We start from the raw sequence: 20,735 nt of genomic DNA on the forward strand, positions 1-20,735 counted from the left end.
TATATTTTTGGGGGATATTTATTACAGCAAAAAGTAAAAAAATCGTTTTTTTTTCAAAATTGTCGCTCTATTTTTGTTTATAGCGCAAAAACTAAAAACCGCAGAGGTGATCAAATACCACCAAAAGAAAGCTCTATTTGTGGGGGGGAAAAAAGGACGCCAATTTTGTTTGGGAGCCACGACGCATGACCGCGCAATTGTCAGTTAAAGCGACGCAGTGCCGAATCGCAGAAAGTGCTCTGGTCTTTGGGCAGCAATATGGTCCGGGGGTTAAGTGGTTAAAAGGTAATATCTGGGTTTACAATAGCATTTAACACACACACACACACACACACACACACACACACACACACACAACGTGGATTTAAATCATGTGGCTAAAATAATAAATTTAAGTGAAAGTATTTGTGCCCAGAGTTTAGCTTTAAGTACAATAGGCTCTCTCACGTGTGCCTGGACATTCTTCTAAAATGCAACTGTGATCAGGCTCCTCAATGAGACAATTACATTATTTATTTTTTAACATAAAGACTATTAAATCAGAAATGCAGAAGGTCATCCACAAGCTCAAACATTCCTCATCTGGTGTGTAAACATTCCAGGAATCTTCATTCCCCATTTATGATGACAGAAGTCCAAGGAGGACATTAGAAATGGCATTCCATCCCTTGGCAGCTCCTGCATCACACCACCCCGTATAAGATGAATCATCTGAGGGACACAAAAGGTGTCTTTCTGCTAAAGATGTACAAAGCTTATAAAAGTATAAAAAAGGAAATTACACAAAAATGTAGCTACAAAGCCATGAATGATATAAAGGCTCACTGAAGTGGACCTTGCATGAAAATACAAAACTGGTTGTGACCATCACCCAGTGTGAAGCATGGTGGGGTGGCACCACTTTGTCAAGTGCAATTCCACAGCACCAAACGCTGTCAAAAAAGGGTTTTCTTTAACCTTTTGCACTGTATGTTTATTATAAAAGAATAAAGTGGTGGTAAACCCCGCAAATGAAAAATTAACAATGCATATCCTTCCATAGTGTGTACTAGCCTCAACCCAAAGCACCTAGTGGGAATTCTGTCTCCTCTCTCTTCCATTTATCTTCAGGAGTCACTTCTGAAAGTCTAGGCGGACACCAGACAATCCCAGAAGATGCCCCCCCCCCCAATCCCTCCAGCACACAACTGGTGATTGACGCGTTTCCTAATTAGTTTATGTAGAAGAGGGTGTGTCCATTCCCTCCACTCAGGTCTCAGATTACACTCAGGGGCAGCACAGTGGTGTAGTGGTTAGCACTTTCACCTAGCAGCAAAAGGGTCGCTGGTTTGAATCCCGACCACGACACCATCTGCTTGGAGTTTGCATGTTCTCCCTGTGTCTGCGTGGTTTTCCTCTGGGTACTCCGGTTTCCTCTCACACTCCAAAGACATGCTGGTAGGTTAATTGGATCCTGGCCAAATTGGCCCAGTATGTGTGCAAGACTGTGTGTCCCAAGTGTGTCAAGATCCTACAGGGTAAATAACCGCACCAGCCGGGAAGACACTGGCTGCAAAAAGCGCTTAGAGGCGATTCAGTTTGCATGTGTAGCGCTATACAAGTCATTCATTAATTCATTCACTCAGCTCCCTGCAACAATAAGAAGGTTTGGACAGCCGCACTCCAAAAAATTGTTCCTTTTATTGTAAAATCAAATCACAAAAATACATGCTACAGCAAAAAAACAGATGCAAGCCGACGCGTTTCACACTAACTCAGTACTTAATCATAGCTATCGAAGCTATGAATAAGCACTGAGTTACAGTGTGAAGCGCGTCAGCTTACATGTTTTTTTGCTGTGGCATGTATTTTTGTGATTTGATTTTACAATAAAAGGAACAATTTTTTTGGAGTGTGGCTGTCCGAACCTCTCTTCTTATTGTTGCATTATCATATGCATTGCCAGGACCTGTGGCTTTGGATCCAGTGAAGAGGTTCATCAATTACACTTGAGCGGTTACTCCCTTCTACACTCAGCTCCCTGCTTTAGACTGTACAGTGTGCAACATCAAATCCCTGCCTACCCATATTCGAAGCTGAGAAATGCTGTACAGTAAAACCTTGGTTTGCAAGCATAATTCGTTCCAGAAACATGCTTGTAATCTAAAGCACTTGTATATCAAAGCATTTTTTTAGGGTATAAAAAGAGAAGAGAGGCACCTCTAAGTGTAGCAATAAGTTGCTAAATGTTGTACCTTCATTACATGTAACCATATTGCTACATTTAGAGGCTCCTCTCCTTTTTTTATACCCAGTTGTGACATGACGCTACTTGTATATCAAGACATCGCTTGTACATCAAGGCAAAATTTATTAAAACATTTTGCTCGTCTTGCAAAACGCTCTCAAACCAAGGTTTTACTGTACTTTGCATTGAAGTGGAGGGGAGAGGACTGCAGATAAACAGGTAAAACGTATGTAGAAGGATGTGTTTAATCTCTGTGTACTCGGTCACTTCACTGGGTATATGTGAGGGTTTACAATCACTTTTAAAGTAGTGATTCTAAAGATTTACGGTCTTTTACCTTCATGTATTCTATGCACAAAGGTAAAAAACCTTCAGTATGCAACTCCCCTCACAGCCCCCCTAATACCTACCCGAGCCTATCGGCAATATAGGGATATGCACGAGAGCAGCTGCTATTCTGGATCCCTGCTTCCCTATTGGCTGAGTGACAGCAGCGGGAGCATGAAAAAAAAAAAAAACGAAGATTTTCGGCATGTAGAAAAAACAAAGTTTTTCCAACTTAATCATTAAAACGACGTTGCCCACACACCATCGTTTTTTAAAAATGCCCTAGCAAAGCGCGGTGACGTACAACACGTATGCCGGCACTATAAAGGGGAAGTTCCATTCGGATGACGCCACCCTTTGGGCTGCTTTAGCTGATTCCGTGTTAGTAAAAGACGATTTGCGCTTTTCTGTCTGTTACAGCGTGATGAATCTGCTTGCTCCATTATGAACGGTAGTTTTACCAGAACGAGCGCTCTCGTCTCATAACTTGCTTCTCAACATGGGTGGGTTTTTAACGTCGTTTTAGCCCACACACGATCATTTTTTACAACCCGAAAAACGACATCGTTTAAAAACGTCGTTAAAAAATGTTCGAAAAAAAATATTTCCGTTTTTCAGAAGCCGAAAAATGACGTGAAGCCCACACACGATCATTTTAAATTACATTTTATTAAAACAACGTTTTTTTCAATGCCGAAAAATGATCGTGTGTACGCGGCATAAGTCATAGCCACATAACTTAAAGTGAAAAAGTCAAATATCGACCGCAAATGCGAATAAAAAAAAGTCGAAACCCTGGAGGGAACATTACAATTTATATAGAGTAAGCCTGAAAACATACATAAATCATGATAAAATCATACAAATAAAACATGTGAAGGTTCACAGGCAGCTCACATAAAGCCCATATCAATTCAATAAATATGTCATCCATTATATATTATACTATAATAAGTGAGATGCCGATGGGTCTTAACATGCAAAGCCAAAATCCCATCTATGATTAAGGCCACAGGGAACTCTAGTTTGCAACTTAAAAACCCACAAGGTCTCTTTCTTCAAATGCAACCATCTCAGATCTTCTCGAAGACAAAAGCACTCTTCCAGTAACCAGGCCCGTTGCTACAGGACAGGCAAAACAAACAATTGCTTGGGGCCCCGAGCTGGTCTGGGGCCCCCAACTTCCCCTTCCCAGGCTGTAGCGTGGCCGAGCTCCTCTTCCTTCCTCCTGGAGTCCTGTCAGTCCGGCCGGGTACCGCGCGCGTGGTACAGGAGATTCAGTTTCCTGGTCCCAGCCGGACTGACAGGAAGTGCATACTGAGTGCTCATTTTCTTTCAGTCCGGCCGGGAACACAGGAAACTGAATCTCCTGTACCGCACAGTACCCGGTCTGGCCTGGCCTGGCCCGGGCACAATCTGTTAGGGGACTGGGGACCCATAATGATAGAACACCGGACTGACAGGAGGAAGAGGAGCTTGGCCACGCTACAGCGACAGCCTACAGGGAAGAAGGGGAGGTAATAATAGAAAAACATAGGGACTAGGGAGGGGGGGGGGGGGGGGGGAAGAAAATGGGTGTAAAACATTTGTGTAGCGCTAACGTAGGCTTTGGGTTGGGGGGGAGGGGGGTGCTTGGGGGCCCCCCCATTTTACTTGGGGCCCCCAAATTCCTTCAAACGGCCCTGTCAGTAACATGACACATCTCCTGCATGTATACCAAAAAAATGTTATAGAGAAATTAGAGTGCTACGGGGGATTTAGGGCTACACAATAGTGATCCCCAAGCCTAACCTCATAGGGGGACTCATACAACGGACATATTGGGTCCCACATTTGGAACAACCAATCATGCAGACAACACTAATTCTATTACAATTCATATACTGTTTAACAAGGAAAGTCTCACCTGCTGGGAGTTCTACCCCATGAGTTTAATATGAACTCCACAATAATGGCAGGTCTTTTAAATGTGGGGTGCAATTTGTATTATTCAGCCCCTTTTACTCTGATACTAAAATCCAGTGGAACCAACTGCCTTTAGAAGTCACCTAATTAGAAAATAGAGTCCACCTGTGTGTGATTACATCTCAGTATAAATACAGCTGTACTGTGAATCCCTCAGAGGTTTGTTAGAGAACCTTAGTGAACAAAAAGCGTCATGAAGGCCAAGGAACACACCAGACAAATGTCCCAAGCTGTTAACATTTGGCGGAGCTCTGTTCAATCCATCATCGGAAAATGGAAAGAGCCCACACACGATCATTTTTTACAACCCGAAACACAACATTTTCAGAAGCCGAAAAACGATGTGAAGCCCACACACACCATCATTTTAAATGACGTTTTTAAAAACGTATTTTTTAATGCAGAAAAACGATCGTGTGTACGCGGCATTAGCCCTGGTTCACATTGAAATTGCGCTGCTTGATTTGATGTAGCGCGATTTCGGGGTAGCAAGGTCAGCGCAATTTCAGCTGCTACTTGATAAACATCTGTGTGGCTTCCTGCACAGGTGTCTATTGAAACCACACCTGAAATCGGCAAAAGTAGTGCATGAACTACTTTTGAAAACCGGTGCGGCACCGCATAATCGGTGTTGCACCGATTGGAGCAGTGCCATTGCCTCCAATAGGCTGTGACTTGTCATGCGATTCGATCTCTCAAATCGCATGACAAATCGCTCCAATGTGAACCTAGACTAATATAAGAACAGGAAAGGATTTTACAGGTGGGAGTTGGTTACTATGAGTTTTTGTTTCTTATCCCGGGGTTTGCACTCTAAGATGATGAAATAAGTCAGCAGTCTGCTGTGATTTGGCACAAAACAGAAAGCTGACAGCGAGGAGCGGTGGAGATGGCGCTTCAGGCGCTGTGGATATCCGCATGTTACGTGACACAGAGACAAGGACACGAAATGTCACTGAAACAGATTTCATTGTGGAAGAACCTCGTCAGATCAATGACATGAATTTCCCGAGTCAATTACAAGAGGGGAGGTTTCAAGGATTCATCTCCTTGTTAAGCCGATTCCACCCTCGGCGGCGGAAAAAGATAAATCTAATGACAATAGCAATGTCCGGCGACTCGTGAACAAGACAGATACTGCGCACACGGGGGAAAGATGTAATACTGGAGATGTAACACAGATGTGTGGAAGGAAGAGAGAGTCATGGGAGGAAATGAGGAGACCAGATAGAAAAATGCATTAAAGGAGAACTCCAACCACTAAAAAAGCATGAGAACCTCGATATAGATGTGCTATTATATTATTACTCCTTGCTAACCTCTGTGGGCCGGATTCAGATACATTGCAGCATCTGCTGGCACGGCGTAACGTAGCTCACAGACGGTACGCCGCCGTAACTTAGGGCGCAAGTTCCGTATGCAGAAAGCACTTCGCCCTTAGTTACGGCGGCGTAACGTATGTGTGTGGGCGTAAGCCCGCCTAATTCAAATGTGGATGATGTGGGCGTGTTTTATGTAAATACACTGTGACCCCGCGTATGTGACGTTTTTTACGAACGGCGCATGCACCGTTCGTGAAAAAATCCCAGTGCACATGCTCGAAATTACACCGCAAAGCCTCATTGGTTTCAACGTGAACGTAACTTACGCAAAGCCCTATTCGCGAACGACTTACGCAAACTACGTAAAATTTTCAAAACTCAGCGCGGGAACGACGTCCATACTTAACATTAGCTACGCCTCATATAGCAGGGGTAACTTTACGCTGGAAAAAGCCTAACGTAAACTACGTAAAAAAATTCGCCGGCCGGACGTACGTTTCTGAATCGGCGTAAATACCTAATTAGCATATTCCTTGTGTAAATATACGGAAGCGCCACCTAGCTGGCCAGCGTAAATATGCAGCCTAAGATACGACGGTGTAAGACACTTACGCCGGTCGGATCTTAGGGACATCTATGCGTAACTGATTCTATGAATCAGTCGCATAGATACGAGAGCCCACACTCAGAGATACGACGGCGTATCCGGAGATACGCTGTCGTATCTCGTATCTGAATCCGGCCCACTCAGACCCCTTTCACACTGGGGCGTTTTTTAGGTGTTTTAGCGTAAAAAAAAAAAGCGCCTGAAAGAAGCTGCATCTGCAATCCCAATGTGAAAGCCTGAGTGTTTTCACACTGAGGAGCTGCGCTGGCAGGGCGTCAAAAAAAGTCCTGCAAGCAGCTTCTTTGCAGCGCTTTAGGAGCGTTGAATACGCCACTCTTAAAGCCCCCCTTCCCATTGAGGGAGCTTTCTTTAACGTCAAAGCGCCTGAAAAACGCCCCAGTGTGAAAGGGGTCTTGAGAAATTATACCGCTCTAAAAACTGCTGATCCCTTGGCTTTGCTTCCGTCCCACTAAACCAAAAGGGTGCTGGCTGTGCACAGGTGCATTGGATAGAAAAAGGTCCTGGACTGCCGCACTCCTTAAAACGATGTCTTTATTACACAAATAAAATCCAAAAAACAACCAAAGCGATGCAGTCAAAATGAAGTGAACAAAAGGAAAAAGGTGGCTGACATGTTTCACATCATGTGATGCTTACTCGTAGCTATGTGTGAAAGGGGTTTTATCGGCGCTTTACCAGCGTTTTTTGGGCGCTGGCAGTGTGAAAGGGCTCTGAAAGCACTCAGGCTTTCACATTGGGATTGCAGATGAGGCTTCTTTGAGGCGCTTTACAGGCTTTTGTTTAACGCCATAGCGCCTGAAAAACTCCCCAGTGTGAAAGGGGCCTTTTGGACTAAAAAGGGTAATTGGCGGCTCAACCTCTCTGTCCATCTTCCCCTCTCATTTCATCAGCCCAATTTCAACTTCCAGCTGGTGTATGGAAAATGCATTAGAAAGACAAATCCAGGTGATTGCGCTCGAAAGTTTAAAAAGATTTCTTGACTTTTGAAGAAATTCAAATGATAACTGAATCCTATGGAAAAGTGACTGCACCGCAATTATCCAATAGTCTGAGTTTATTGGAAACAGCCACAGCTGCCATTACAGTTCAGACCTTTCTTCACTTTTAAGATTGTAATGACCATAGGTGTGAGCAGGGGGTGTGCCAGATGTGCCTGGGCACACTCTACTCACTATATGTGGTGCTGATTGCCTCTACTGCCCGGGCTCCCCCCTCCCCCCTTTGTTGGCCTCCCCCACCCCACCTCTTCTCGTGGCTGCTGTGGGGGAAAAAGATAGTAGATATGTAATTTACAAGCCCCCTTCCTTTTCTAAATGAACAACACCGAAGCATAGTGAACAGTGTTTACTATGCTTCAGTTTGTGAATGAACCGGAAGCCGCTCGGCACAGAGCACTTCACCTTAATTTTCTGTCCAGTGCATCCGAGAGAAAGGCATGCGTGTTTGAGTTTTGGGGTGCACACCCTAATGCAAAAGTCTGCGCACACTTATGGTAACAGGGGCCGCCCCCTTTCTCCACGCCACCCCCCTATATGGTAATGGATAGCATGAATCTATCCATTGCCGCCGCAGCCACCGCCTATTCATGCATCCTGCCCCTTTCAGGACACCGGGCGCGTGGATTACATCGGCGGGGGTGTTTTTTTTTTAAGCACCTGATTAGAGCCATAGGCTCCAATCAGGGCTGCCTTAATAGCATCATGGGCCCCTGGGCAAAGTAATGCTCTGGGGCCCCTACAATGATGACAGTGTAGTGCAATGAAAGAGACATTAAGTAGGTAGGAGGCAGACTGCTTCCCCTTTGCATCGATCACTCTCAGTGCCATCATGGGACCCCCAATTTCGGGGCAGCGTGGGCTCAAGGACCAGCTGCTTTGGGAAAAAGTGCAGGGCCCCTGGGCAGTGCCCAGGTGTGCCCTCTCATTAAGACAGCCCTGGCTGCAATAGGCTTCAAAATAGGGTGGACTCGGAGCACAGAGCATTACAGAGATAGTTAGAAAAGCAAATTAACATTCGCATTTTCTAACACTGAATCGCCTCTCCACCATTCAGTAAGTGCTGAGACCTTTCCCGATTGGCTGAAAGGTCAGGCGATCCTATTGGATGCCTAGGAGGGGAGGAGACGCACGGCGGAAACCGCCGTCATCTCAGAAAAGAAGCGGGCACAGAAGACGCTGCTAGATGCCTGTCGCAGCCTGTCCCCCTGCCCAATGTGCCTGCTGATCCCTACCGCCGACCAGGTAAGTGCTGGGGGACTGGCAGACAGCGGGGGTTTGAGGTGCCGTGGGGGGGGTGTTTTAGGTTGTTTGCCACCCCCCCTAAACAAAAAAAACACTAGCCACCACAGACTATGGATGTAGGGAGGTCTATGACAGGGCTCGACAAATCCCGGTCGCCATGGCGACTAGAAATAGGGTCCTGGCGACTTGAGCTGGCGCCATCTGGTGGTGAGCCGTTGGTATTACAAGTTATTACCCCCAGATGTGTGAGCTGGCGCCATCTGGTGGTGGCCGTTGGTATTACAAGTTAAGCATTACAAGTTAAACAGCAATTCTAATGTAATTTTTCACTATTTTCACTGCCATCTTCTTCCCTCTAATTAGAACCCCCAAACATTATATATATTTTTTATCCTAACACCCTAGAGAATAAAATGGCGATCGTTGCAATACTTTCTGTCACGCCGTATTTGCGCAGCTGTCTTACAAGTGCACTTTTTTGGGAAAAAATTACACTTTTTTTAATAAAAAAATAAGACAACAGTAAAGTTATCCCCATTATTTTTTTAATAATTTGAAAGATAATGTTACGCGGAGTAAATTGATACCCAACATGTCACGCTTCAAAATTACGTCCGCTCGTGGAATGGCGACAAACTTTTACCCTTTAAAATCTCCATAGGCGACGTTTAAAAAAATCTACAGGTTGCATGTTTTGAGTTACAGAGGAGGTCTAGGGCTAGAATTATTGCTCTACCAATCGCGGCGATACCTCACATGTGTGGTTTGAACACCGTTTACATATGCGGGCGCTGCTCACGTATGTGTTCGCTTCTGCGCGCAAGCTTGGCGGGACGGGGTGCGTTTTCTGGCTCCTAACTTTTTTAGCTGGCTCCTAGATTCCAAGCATCTATGAGATAATGAACCTGTGATATTTCCGACATACAAATCCTCTCTATTCAGCGATCTGCATTGCTGATTTTTTAAGCAAATGCAGCAAAGCAAGGGGTCCTCTTCTCCAATCAGTGCTGGCTCTCATCTGTGTCGCTGAGTGCGCCCTTGTCATAATAATCTACCAGACAGGAATTTTAAGAACGGATGAGACACGGGAGAGAAAATTTCAGTAACACATTGCAAATAGCCCCGTGTCATTTTACTGGAGTCAGACCAGTGAAAAATGAACATTAAAAACTGTTGATGTCTTACTATGGTAGCACTGTAGTGCTCTGGTCACAGTATGTAAAAAAAAGAAAAGAAATTGCAATAAGAAGACAAAAAGTTTAAAAAATGTTTTTTTTTTTTTAAAACATCACCAGTCTGTGTCCCTGATCCCCGCCACATCAGTTATATGATGATGCTGCACTGCACTGGTAACAGTATTTACCAGTTCCCTACCGAGCCATAGTAATAGGACGTCGGCAGGAACCGTCTCTCCCTCAGAGTGGACGTCATATGACGTCCTTTGCATCATGGCCGCTAGGGGGCGTGCGCCGCCACACGCGGCATCATTTGCGACCCGGTGTGCGCGTGCCCGGCGGCCACGATGTCCGCCGGGCACCCGCGATTACCGTCAATCACGGCAGGAGTGTGAATCTGTGTGTGTGTAAACACACAGATCCACCTCCTGTCGGAGCTGAGGAGACCGATGTGTGTTCCCAGTACAGAGGAACACAGATCGGTCTCCTCCACTTGTGAGTCCCCCCCCCTACAGTTAGAATCACTCCCAGGGAACACATTAACCCCTAGTGTTAACCCCTTCCCTGCCAGTCACATTTACACAGTAATCAGTGCAGTTTTATAGCACTAATCGCTTTTTTTAAATGTGAACAGTCCCAAAAACGTGTCAAAAAAGTGTCCGATATGTCCACCGCAATATCACGGTCACAATAAAAAAAAATCGCAGATCGCCGCCATTACTAGTTAAAAAAAAAAAATTCCATAAATCTAGACGCTATAACTTTTGCGCAAACCATACGCTTATTGCGATTTTTTTTTAACCAGAAGAATCGGCCTAAACTGAAGAAAAAATGTTTTTTAAAAAAAAAAATATATTTATTAAATCAAAAACTAAAAAATATGGTGTTTTTTAAAAATTGTTGCTCTTCTTTTGTTTATAGCGCAAAAAATAAAAACTGCAGAGATGATCAAATACCACCAAAAGAAAGCTCTATTTGTGGGGGGAAAACCATAAAGATTTCATTTGGGTACAGTGTTGCACGACCGTGCAATTGTCATTCAAAGTGCAACAGCGCTGAAAACTAAAAATTGGTCTGGGCAGGAAGGGGGTGAAAATGCCCTGTATGGAAGTGGTTAAAAATAAAAAAATTGTGAAAAATATTTTTATTTTATTTCTTAATTTTGCAAGAAATTGTGAAAATTGCAACATATAAAAACTTGCAATGCCTCATACTAAATACCCTGGACTGTCTACTTTCCAAAAAAAGAGGGTCATTTGGGGGGTATTTTTACGGTCTTGGAATTTTCAGGCCTCAAGAAATGAGATAGGCCTTCAGTACATCAGTATTGATCAATTTTCAAATATATATACTGTAGTTTGTAAACTCTATAACTTTCCTACAGACTAAAGAATAAACACTGATTTGGGTTATTTATACCAAAGATGATATGTAGCAGAATACTTTTTGACCTACATTTATAAACAAAAGATTATCCATTTACAAGCTTTTATAACAGAAATTATAGTCGAGTTCCACCCTTTTTTTTTCTCTCACCAAAATCTTAAAATAAATATATATTTTTTTTTTTATGCTCACCTGAAAGGGCGGTTGCTATGTGGAATTGGCTCTTCTGCCTCTTCTTCCACCGCAGTGGATCTTCTGCCTCGTCCTCCTTTGTGGTGTCTTCTGGTGAATGAGCTGTGCTGCCTTCTGGGAACTCTGTGTATCCCAGGAGGCAGCCGCCCATTCACAAAGCGCCACGCGAGTCACAAGAGACGTGAATGTGCAGTAGGAAATGGGCAGTGAAGCCATGAGGCTTCACTGCCTGTTTCCCTTAGTAAGGATGGAGGAGCCAGGACCGAGCGATCGCTGTCGGGGGACCGGCATCGCGGACGATTAGGACAGGTAAGTGTCCTTATTAAAAGTCAGCTACTACAGTTTTAGTAGCTGCTGACTTTAAATAAAAAATAATAAAATTGCGGGTGGAATCCCGCTTTAAGAAAAACACATTTTTTTTTGGTGTGGCTTCTATAATTATATATATATATATATATATATATATATATATATATATATATATATATATATATATATATATATACACACACACATACATACATATACACACACACACACACACACACACACACACATACATACATACATACATACATACATATATATATATATACACACACATATACACACACTCCTGAACCCAGCACTCTTCATTACTTACTGTAGACCTCTGAACACTGCGTTACTTACTGCTGACCCCTGCACTCTCCAATACTTAATCTGGCCATAGATGGGGTGAGTCTCTGCCGTTTCAGCAGGGACAGGTCAAAATTTGAACCTTGTGTGGGCAGGTGATTGTACTCAAGCTGATCGATTAGTCACTTGGGTACCAACGACCTCTCTGATTTTTCAAGTGATTATTGGCGGCGACTATAGCCACTAGCAATAATCACTGTGTGTTCTCTTGGCAGGGATGGCTCCATGCATCCCCCCACCGAGAGAACACAATAGCTCTGCAGGAGGGATTCCTCTCCCATCAACACTGACTGTGTAAAATAGATTTTTTATCCTGCAACCAGTCTACGGCCAGCTTTACTTGACTTGACCTCTGCACTACAGGCCTCTGAACACTGCTTTACTTACTCCTTATCCCTGCATTCCGCATTACAGTCTATTGACCTCTGGACTCCTTAAACCTTCCTCACTGATTAATAGGGCCTTGCAAGGTATGGTCTTATTAGAAATAAAGGGCCAGATCCACAAAGAGCCGGCGTAACGTAAAAATTCCCATTTAAGTTACACTGCCTTAAAATTTCTACCTAAGTGCCTGATCCACAAAGCACTTACCTAGAAATTTTCGGCTGTGTAACTTAAATTCCGCCGGCGCAAGGCGTTCCTCTTCAAATGGGGGCGATTCCCATTTAAATTAGGTGCGCTCCCGCGCCGGCCGTACTGCGCATGCTCGTGACGTCATTTTCCCGACGTGCATAGCGCGAAATTACGTTACGCCGAGCTTTGTGGATTGCGCCGGGTCAATAAAGTTGCGTCGAAAAAAAAAAAAAAGATACGGCGAAAAAAAAAAAATTTAAAACAAAAAAAAAAAAATGCGTCGCTGGACAGAAGGGTCTGCTTTTACAAGGTGTAAACAGTTTACACTTTGTAAAAGCAGCCCTAATTTTACGATTGCAAACGAAAACCTAAAACTTACGGAGAAAAAACGAAGCTGAAAAGCTTTGTGGATCTCGGTAAGTGCTAATTTGCATACCCGAGGCGGCATTTCGACGCAAAATGCCCCCAGCGGCGGATGCGGTACTGCATCCTAAGATCCGGCAGTGTAAGTCCCTTACACATGTCGGATCTTCTGTCTATCTCTTGGAAACTGATTCTGTGGATCAGTTCCAAAGATAGAAACAGGGATACGCAGGCGGAACAGTAGATACGCCGGCGTATCCCTTTTGAGGATCTGGCCCAAAATGTGACCAAGGTAGCAGGGTCTGTTTGTACTCTTCAGCACTTTCTTGTGATTTAGCCAACACACATTCTTCCCATTAGGTTAGTTTTATAGAGCAAGCACTCAAATGTATTGTATACAGGTAGACGAAGACGGATGTCAAAACATGTCATCTTCCCTATAAGAATTTTAGAAGACTGCTCCATGAAAGATCATCTGGGTGATTTTTCTGGAACAGGTTATTCCTCCCCGGCGGTCAGGCGGCTCCATCGGGCCATCTTGTGCTGCTGAAGCACTTAATCATTTCTCCCCTGCCAACCCCGAACATCCTCCGTCTCCTACAAAGTCAGCTTTGCTAAGATATGCAAATAAAGAGCTGACTAAGGCGCTTACTTAAACGCTAAATTATTTCTTTTGATCTCGCCCAGCAAGACATTTTTAATATTAATCTCCACACAATGGAGAGGAAGTTCTAAAAGGAACGGAGATTTGAATGTTTTTAGATATGTAAACGGGATTTTTTTTACATCAAGTAATTCCAGAGTTAATTAAATTAAAACTTTATAGTGAAGTCTCTGGGGGGTCTTCGGCTCAACCTGGGTAAAACGGCGATTAAACAGGCCGTTAAAGCTGCATAATGACCTCATTTTGTTACATGAGGTGGCGATAAGCCACATCACTGCAAAACGGTCCAGAGAAGGAGCCTCAGCTACATGGCGGGAGTCCGAATCCAACCGACTACCGTGACAGAACCCCATTTAACACAGAAGCACAATGTCTATAGAGTTAGGCTAATTTCTTTGGGGTATCTCTCCATCTATATAATAAAATTATGCAAGAGCAACTGACTGGATCATTTTATTTTTCCAGTTCTAAATGATATACTACAAGTATTGCTCCAAAAGCAGCCTAAGCACTGAACACATGATTTCATCACCCCAAGACTTCCCAAGTCCTACCCCTTCTCTGCACCCCTTTTACAAGTCACTGGAAATAATATTAACACTCATCATTGTAGTAATAATAATAATAAATCACTTTTTTCTCTGGTGACAGTTATGCTTAAATTTAAACCTAAGGGGCCAGATTCACAAAAGAGATACGATGGAGTATCTCAGATACACCATTGTATCTCTGATTTTTACTAGTCCTATCTATGCGCCTGATTCATAGAATCAGATACGCATAGATAGGGCTGAGATCCGACAGTGTCACACTGTGTTACACTGTCGGATCTTTTTTTGGATTTAAAAATGGCGCCGGGGGCGTTCCCGCTGATTTACACTGAATAATATGTAAATCAGCGAGATACGCGAAATTCACGAACGTACGCGGACCCGACGCTGCGTTCTTACGTCGTTTCCATAGCGCGGTACCCGTCGTATACTTACCCCTGCTAAAAGCAGGGGTAAGTATTGTTAAGTATGGCCGTCGTTCCCGCGTCGAATTTGAAATTTCCTACGTCGTTTGCGTACGCCGATTCACGAACACGCGCGTCGCAAGTCCCGCACACATCGCAACCACTGACGTCCTATTGACGTCAGTGGGAGCAATGCACGCCGGGAAATTCCCCGGACGGCGCATGCGTATTTAAATCGGCGCGGGAGCGCGCCTGATTTAAATAGTACACTCCCCCAGCCGCGGAATTAGAATTCCGCCGGGGGAGTTAGGATCCGCCGTCGCAAGTTTGGAGGTAAGTGTGTTGTGAATTTGACACTTTCCTCACAAACTTGCGAGGGCGGATCTTAAAACACATAGGTTACACGGATCTAAAGATCCGCTAACCTTTGTGAATCTGGCCCATGGTCTCCAAACTGCGGTCCCTTGCCTTCCCTTAATTGACCCTTGAGAAACTATGCCTCCTATTGACACCAAAGACAAGGCACCATTTCTTCCACCAATGCCAAGGATGGCTTACTATTCCTTCCACTACCACCACCAAGTGGGGGGACTATTCATTCCACCAACACCACCAAGAGGGGGCACTATTCCTTCCACTACCACCACCAAGGGGGGGGGGGACTAATTATTCCACTACCACCACCAAGAGGGGGCACTATTCCTTCCACTACCACCACCAAGAGGGGGGGGGGCTATTCATAACACTACTACCACCACCAAGAGGGGGGGGGGACTATTCCTTCCACCACTACCAGGGGGGACGACTATTCCTTCCACCACCACAAGGGGGGGACTATTCCTTTCACCAACACCACCAAGAGGGGGCACTATTCCTTCCACTACCACCTCCAAGGGGGGGGGGGGACTAATTATTCCACTACCACCACCAAGAGGGGGCACTATTCCTTCCACTAACACCACCGAGGGGGGGGGCTATACCTTCCACTAACACCACCGAGGGGGGGGGGGGCTATACCTTCCACCAACACCACCGAGGGGGGGGGGGGCTATACCTTCCACCAACACCACCAAGAGGGGGGAACTATTCCTTCCACCACCAAGGGGGAGGGGGACTATTCCTTCCACCAGCACCACAAGGGGGGACTATTCCTTCCACCAGCACCACCAAGAGGGGGGACTATTCCTTCCACCAACACCACCAAGAGGGGGGACTATTCCTTCCACTACCACCACCAAGTGGGGGGACCATTCCTTCCACTAACACAACCAAAGGGGGACGAGACTATTCTTTCCACTACCACCACCAAGGGGGGGCATTCCTTCCACTACCACCACCATGGGCGGCACTATTCCTTCCACTACCACCACCAAGGGCGGCACTATTCCTTCCACTACCACCCCCAAGGGGGGACTATTCCTTCCACTACCATAAGGGGAATATTCCTTCCACTATCAAGAGGGGACTATTCCTTCCACTACCACCACCAAGGGGGGACTATTCCTTGCACTACCACCGCCAAGGGGGGACTATTCCTTGCACTACCACCGCCAAGGGGGGACTATTCCTTGCACTACCACCGCCAAGGGGGGACTATTCCTTGCACTACCACCACCAAGGGGGGACTATTCCTTGCACTACCACCACCAAGGGGGGCTTTTCCTTCCTACTACCACCACCAAGGGGGGCTACTCCTACTACCACCACCAAGGGGGGCTACTCCTACTACCACCACCAAGGGGGGCTACTCCTACTACCACCACCAAGGGGGGCTACTCCTACTACCACCACCAAGGGGGGCTACTCCTACTACCACCACCAAGGGGGGCTACTCCTACTACCACCACCAAGGGGGGCTACTCCTACTACCACCACCAAGGGGGGCTACTCCTACTACCACCACCAAGGGGGGCTACTCCTACTACCACCACCAAGGGGGGCTACTTCTACTACCACCACAAAGGGGGGCTACTCCTTCCACTACCACCACCAGGGGGGGCTACTCCTTCCACTACCACCACCGGGGGGGGGCTACTCCTTCCACTACCACCACCAGGGGGGGGGCTACTCCTTCCACTACCACCACCAGGGGGGGGGCTACTCCTTCCACTACCACCACCAGGGGGGGGGCTACTCCTACTACCACCACCAAGGGGGGCTACTCCTACTACCACCACCAAGGGGGGCTACTCCTTCTACTACCACCACCAGGGGGGGGCTACTCCTTCTACTACCACCACCAGGGGGGGGCTACTCCTTCCACTACCACCACCAGGGGGGGGCTACTCCTTCCACTACCACCACCAGGGGGGGCTACTCCTTCCACTACCACCACCAGGGGGGGCTACTCCTTCCACTACCACCACCAGGGGGGGCTACTCCTTCCACTACCACCACCAGGGGGGGGGGCTACTCCTTCCACTACCACCACCGGGGGGGCTACTCCTTCCACTACCACCACCAGGGGGGGGCTATTCCTTCCACTACCACCACCAGGGGGGGGGCTACTCCTTCCACTACCACCACCGGGGGGGGCTACTCCTTCCACTACCACCACCGGGGGGGGGCTACTCCTTCCACTACCACCACCAGGGGGGGCTACTCCTTCCACTACCACCACCGGGGGGGGCTACTCCTTCCACTACCACCACCGGGGGGGCTACTCCTTTCACTGATACCAACAATTAGGCACCATTTATTCTACCAACACAAAGGATTGAACACTATTCCCTCCACTAACACCAAGGATGGAACACTAATCCTTTCACTGAAACCAATAGGATACTATTCTTTCCACTGACACCAAATATGAGGCACCATTTCTTCTACTGACACCAGGATGGGACACTATTCCTTAGAATGACACCTGTGATAGGACACTTATCCTTCCACTGACACCAAGGATGAGGCACAATTGTTTTCACCAACAATGGGACACTACTCCTTCTAATGAAACCAACAATGGGACACTATTCTTATCACTGACACCAACGATAGGGCACTATTCCTCCACCTGACACCAACCTCCTACCAATATTAATGAGGGGCATCATTACTCCTTCTACTGACCACATGCGCTATGTAATTTTATTACTCCCACTGAAAACCAAGCCTGAGGCATGGTTTACTCGCACCAACCACAGTCTAGGCCCCTCTAAAGTCTGAATGGATAGCAATCTGGCTCTTTGTTTAGATGATTTGGAAGCCCCCCGATTTAAACCATCAGGAATAAACATAAACGCCTCTAATGTCTTACCTTATAAGCACAAGTTTCAGTTTGGAAGGTGCGGTCTTAATAATGGCAGATGCATTCTGATGACTTTTCCCAAACAAAATGTGATTGTTTAGCTAAAAGAAAAAAAAAAGTCAAAAAAGTCAAAACATTGTATGATCCAACTTTAGGTTTACAATCAGTAATTCATATGGAAAAGCACAGCGTAGCGTCGATTGAGTTAGTACTAATCATCCCCTATAGACCACAATGAGTAACTTTAAAGGCCTTTTACGGTCAGGAAACTGTTAAGAATATCAGGGCTATGCGAGGTATAAAACAGACTAAGAACCTGTTCACACCATCTGTTTGTGGTAAAGCATGCGTTGAAGATTGGTGCCAATTCACAGAAGCAGCACAGGCAAATGGGAGGGAGCAGAGTGCCGAGGCCAGACTTGAAGGACTTCAGTGCTTCTTTTATGAAATTTGGGGATGAATTGTTCCATACTGCCTTTTGCTACAGAGGTCAGAGGGGGCTAATTTTCAAGCTTATATACTAGACTTGGGTTAATTTGAAAGTCACTAGGTGACAGAAGACATAAAATAACTTCTCTGCAGTAACGTCTGCTTCTCTAGTTTCCAGTCACATAACTAGCCTTATGACAAGCCAGCACAGAAACAACATCATACATCGATTGGAATTTACCAACCAATAACGGTCATAATTATCATGGAGACTTATCCTTAGGGAACTGTTTTTGTTCAACATTGTTTTTCAAAATGTACCAATATGCCTACTGTGAGCCAATTAGACGCCCCTTTGCATATATATGGTAATACCATTACTACCAACCAATCCCCCTACCAAGTGGATAGTGCCAGCTTATACAAATTTAGTATTTTTTACCATGGAGATACGTTTCAATGAATTGGACCCCATCCCCTTTTTTACTACTTTTTTACTGTTTTACATATGAACCAAAGATGTTGCTATACTCTAATACCCTTGATTGTTATACAACTATGTATCATTCAATTTTTGACTAATATACTAAGGGGCAGATCCTCAAAGAAATTACGCCGGCGTATCTGTTGATACGCCACGTAATTTCAAATTTTGCGTGTCGTATCTTTGTTTTGGTATCCACCAAACAAGATACGACAGCATCTGTGTTAGATCCGACAGGCGTACACCTTAGTATGCTGTCGGATCTAAGATGCAATTTTCCGGTGGCCGCTGGGTGGCGTTCACGTCGTAATCCGCGTCGAGTATGCAAATTAGCTTTTTCCGACGATCCACGAACGTACGAGCGGCCGTCGCATTCTTGTACGTCGTTTCTGTTCGGCTTTTTCCGGCGTATAGTAAAAGCTGCTATGTGGTGGCGTACTCAATGTTAAGTATGACCGTCGTTCCCGCGTATAATTTTGAAAATTTTACGTCGTTTGCGCAAGTCGTCCATGAATGGGGCTGGACGCCATTTACGTTCACGACGAAAACAATGACGTCCTTGCGACGTCATTTGGAGCAATGCACCCAGGGAGTTTTGACGGACGGGGCATGCGCTGTTCGTTCGGCGCGGGGACGTGCTTCATTTAAATGAAACACGCCCCCTTCTCGCCGCATTTGAATTCCGCGCCCTTACGCCACAAGAAATACACTACGCCGCCGTAACTTACGGTGCAAAATCTTTCTGGATTCAAACCAAAGCCAGGTAAGTTACGGCGGCGTAGCATATCTCAGATACGCTGCGCCGGTGCACATCTTTGAGGATCTGCCCCTAAGTGTGTTTTGTCATTGTTTTTGTTATATTTTTTATGCGACTAAATATACTGATTGTCAATTGTTGTTATGCAATGTTTTCATGTAATAGTTTTGATTCTATTTGGATTAGGTACCTGCCATATTCTATTGTTCTCTCCTGGGATGCATGTTTTATTTAAAGTCCCACCCTTGTCTTTTTCTGTTCACAGAAACAACAGTACCTGCTGTGAAGGAAAGTATATTCTTCCTACTGATTCTTTTTACAACTTGAAGGTAAAAGTTGGGCATTGAAGCAAGGACAAGTTTTTCAGACGCATTAGGCCCCCTTTAAATAAACAATTACAAGAACTTTGGCAGGAAAGTTTTTGACTTCAGGAGAAGAGTTTTTTAAACTTTTTTGGGCCATTGGATGGGAAGAAAAGTTGCTCAAGTCCTGGTCAAGGAGCACTGGAAGATTGGGTTCGGTTTCTGGGTTTCTTTCTGCATGGACTTCACATTTTCTTTTAAAAAGTAGACTTCTTTGGGCTGCCTCCACAAATACAGAAAAAAAAGAAGTCTGTTAGATCCTTTGCAAATATCAGAGACTCCTAGTTATGGGAGAACATGCAACTTCAACCCTTCCTTCCAGGATGCAGTGCTCAGGTCACAGTGGCCAATTGCCAGGCCCAAATACTGTTACATGGAGGAGGGTAGGTGGTCAATAGCGATTCTTAAGCTCTGACACAGACCGGCACTAAACTTACAAAGGGATTGGACCACTGGCTCTGGCAGGCAAATGGAGCAGCTGGGAAGAGTGACAAATGTGAGACCAAAGTAAGTTTGAGAGTTGGCCCTTCAAGAGAACCTGTCCCTTTGCACATCTGGGAGTTCTCTTTTAGTTTGTGAATTATACTTACCTCCATGGATCTGAAGTTCCACAGCCTGTACACCTATTGTCCTTGAGTTCTGGCCTGAGGGTGCTAGGTAGTAAAACAAATCCCTGACCCAACAACAACATCAGTTCAAGCAATGCAGAGCACTGGAACCAAAAGCAGTCACAACTGTGGTATAAAGTCTAGATTGTAAGC

The 20,735-nt window shown here is 45.4% G+C and overlaps 1 protein-coding gene across 6 annotated transcripts in view; it reads right to left on the reverse strand.

Moving 5' to 3' along the window:
* Window positions 1-20,735, reverse strand: part of PATJ (PATJ crumbs cell polarity complex component) — a 328,942-nt gene that overhangs the window by 88,464 nt on the left and 219,743 nt on the right. For all 6 annotated transcript variants that reach the window (XM_040360804.1, XM_040360805.1, XM_040360807.1 and 3 more), the window contains one exon: window positions 17,952-18,043. In XM_040360804.1, the coding sequence (XP_040216738.1) occupies window positions 17,952-18,043 (92 nt within the window). The remainder of the gene's footprint in view (window positions 1-17,951; window positions 18,044-20,735) is intronic.

The sequence above is a fragment of the Rana temporaria genome, chromosome 7 (genome assembly GCF_905171775.1).
Source record: "Rana temporaria chromosome 7, aRanTem1.1, whole genome shotgun sequence".
Classification (NCBI taxonomy): domain Eukaryota; kingdom Metazoa; phylum Chordata; class Amphibia; order Anura; family Ranidae; genus Rana; species Rana temporaria.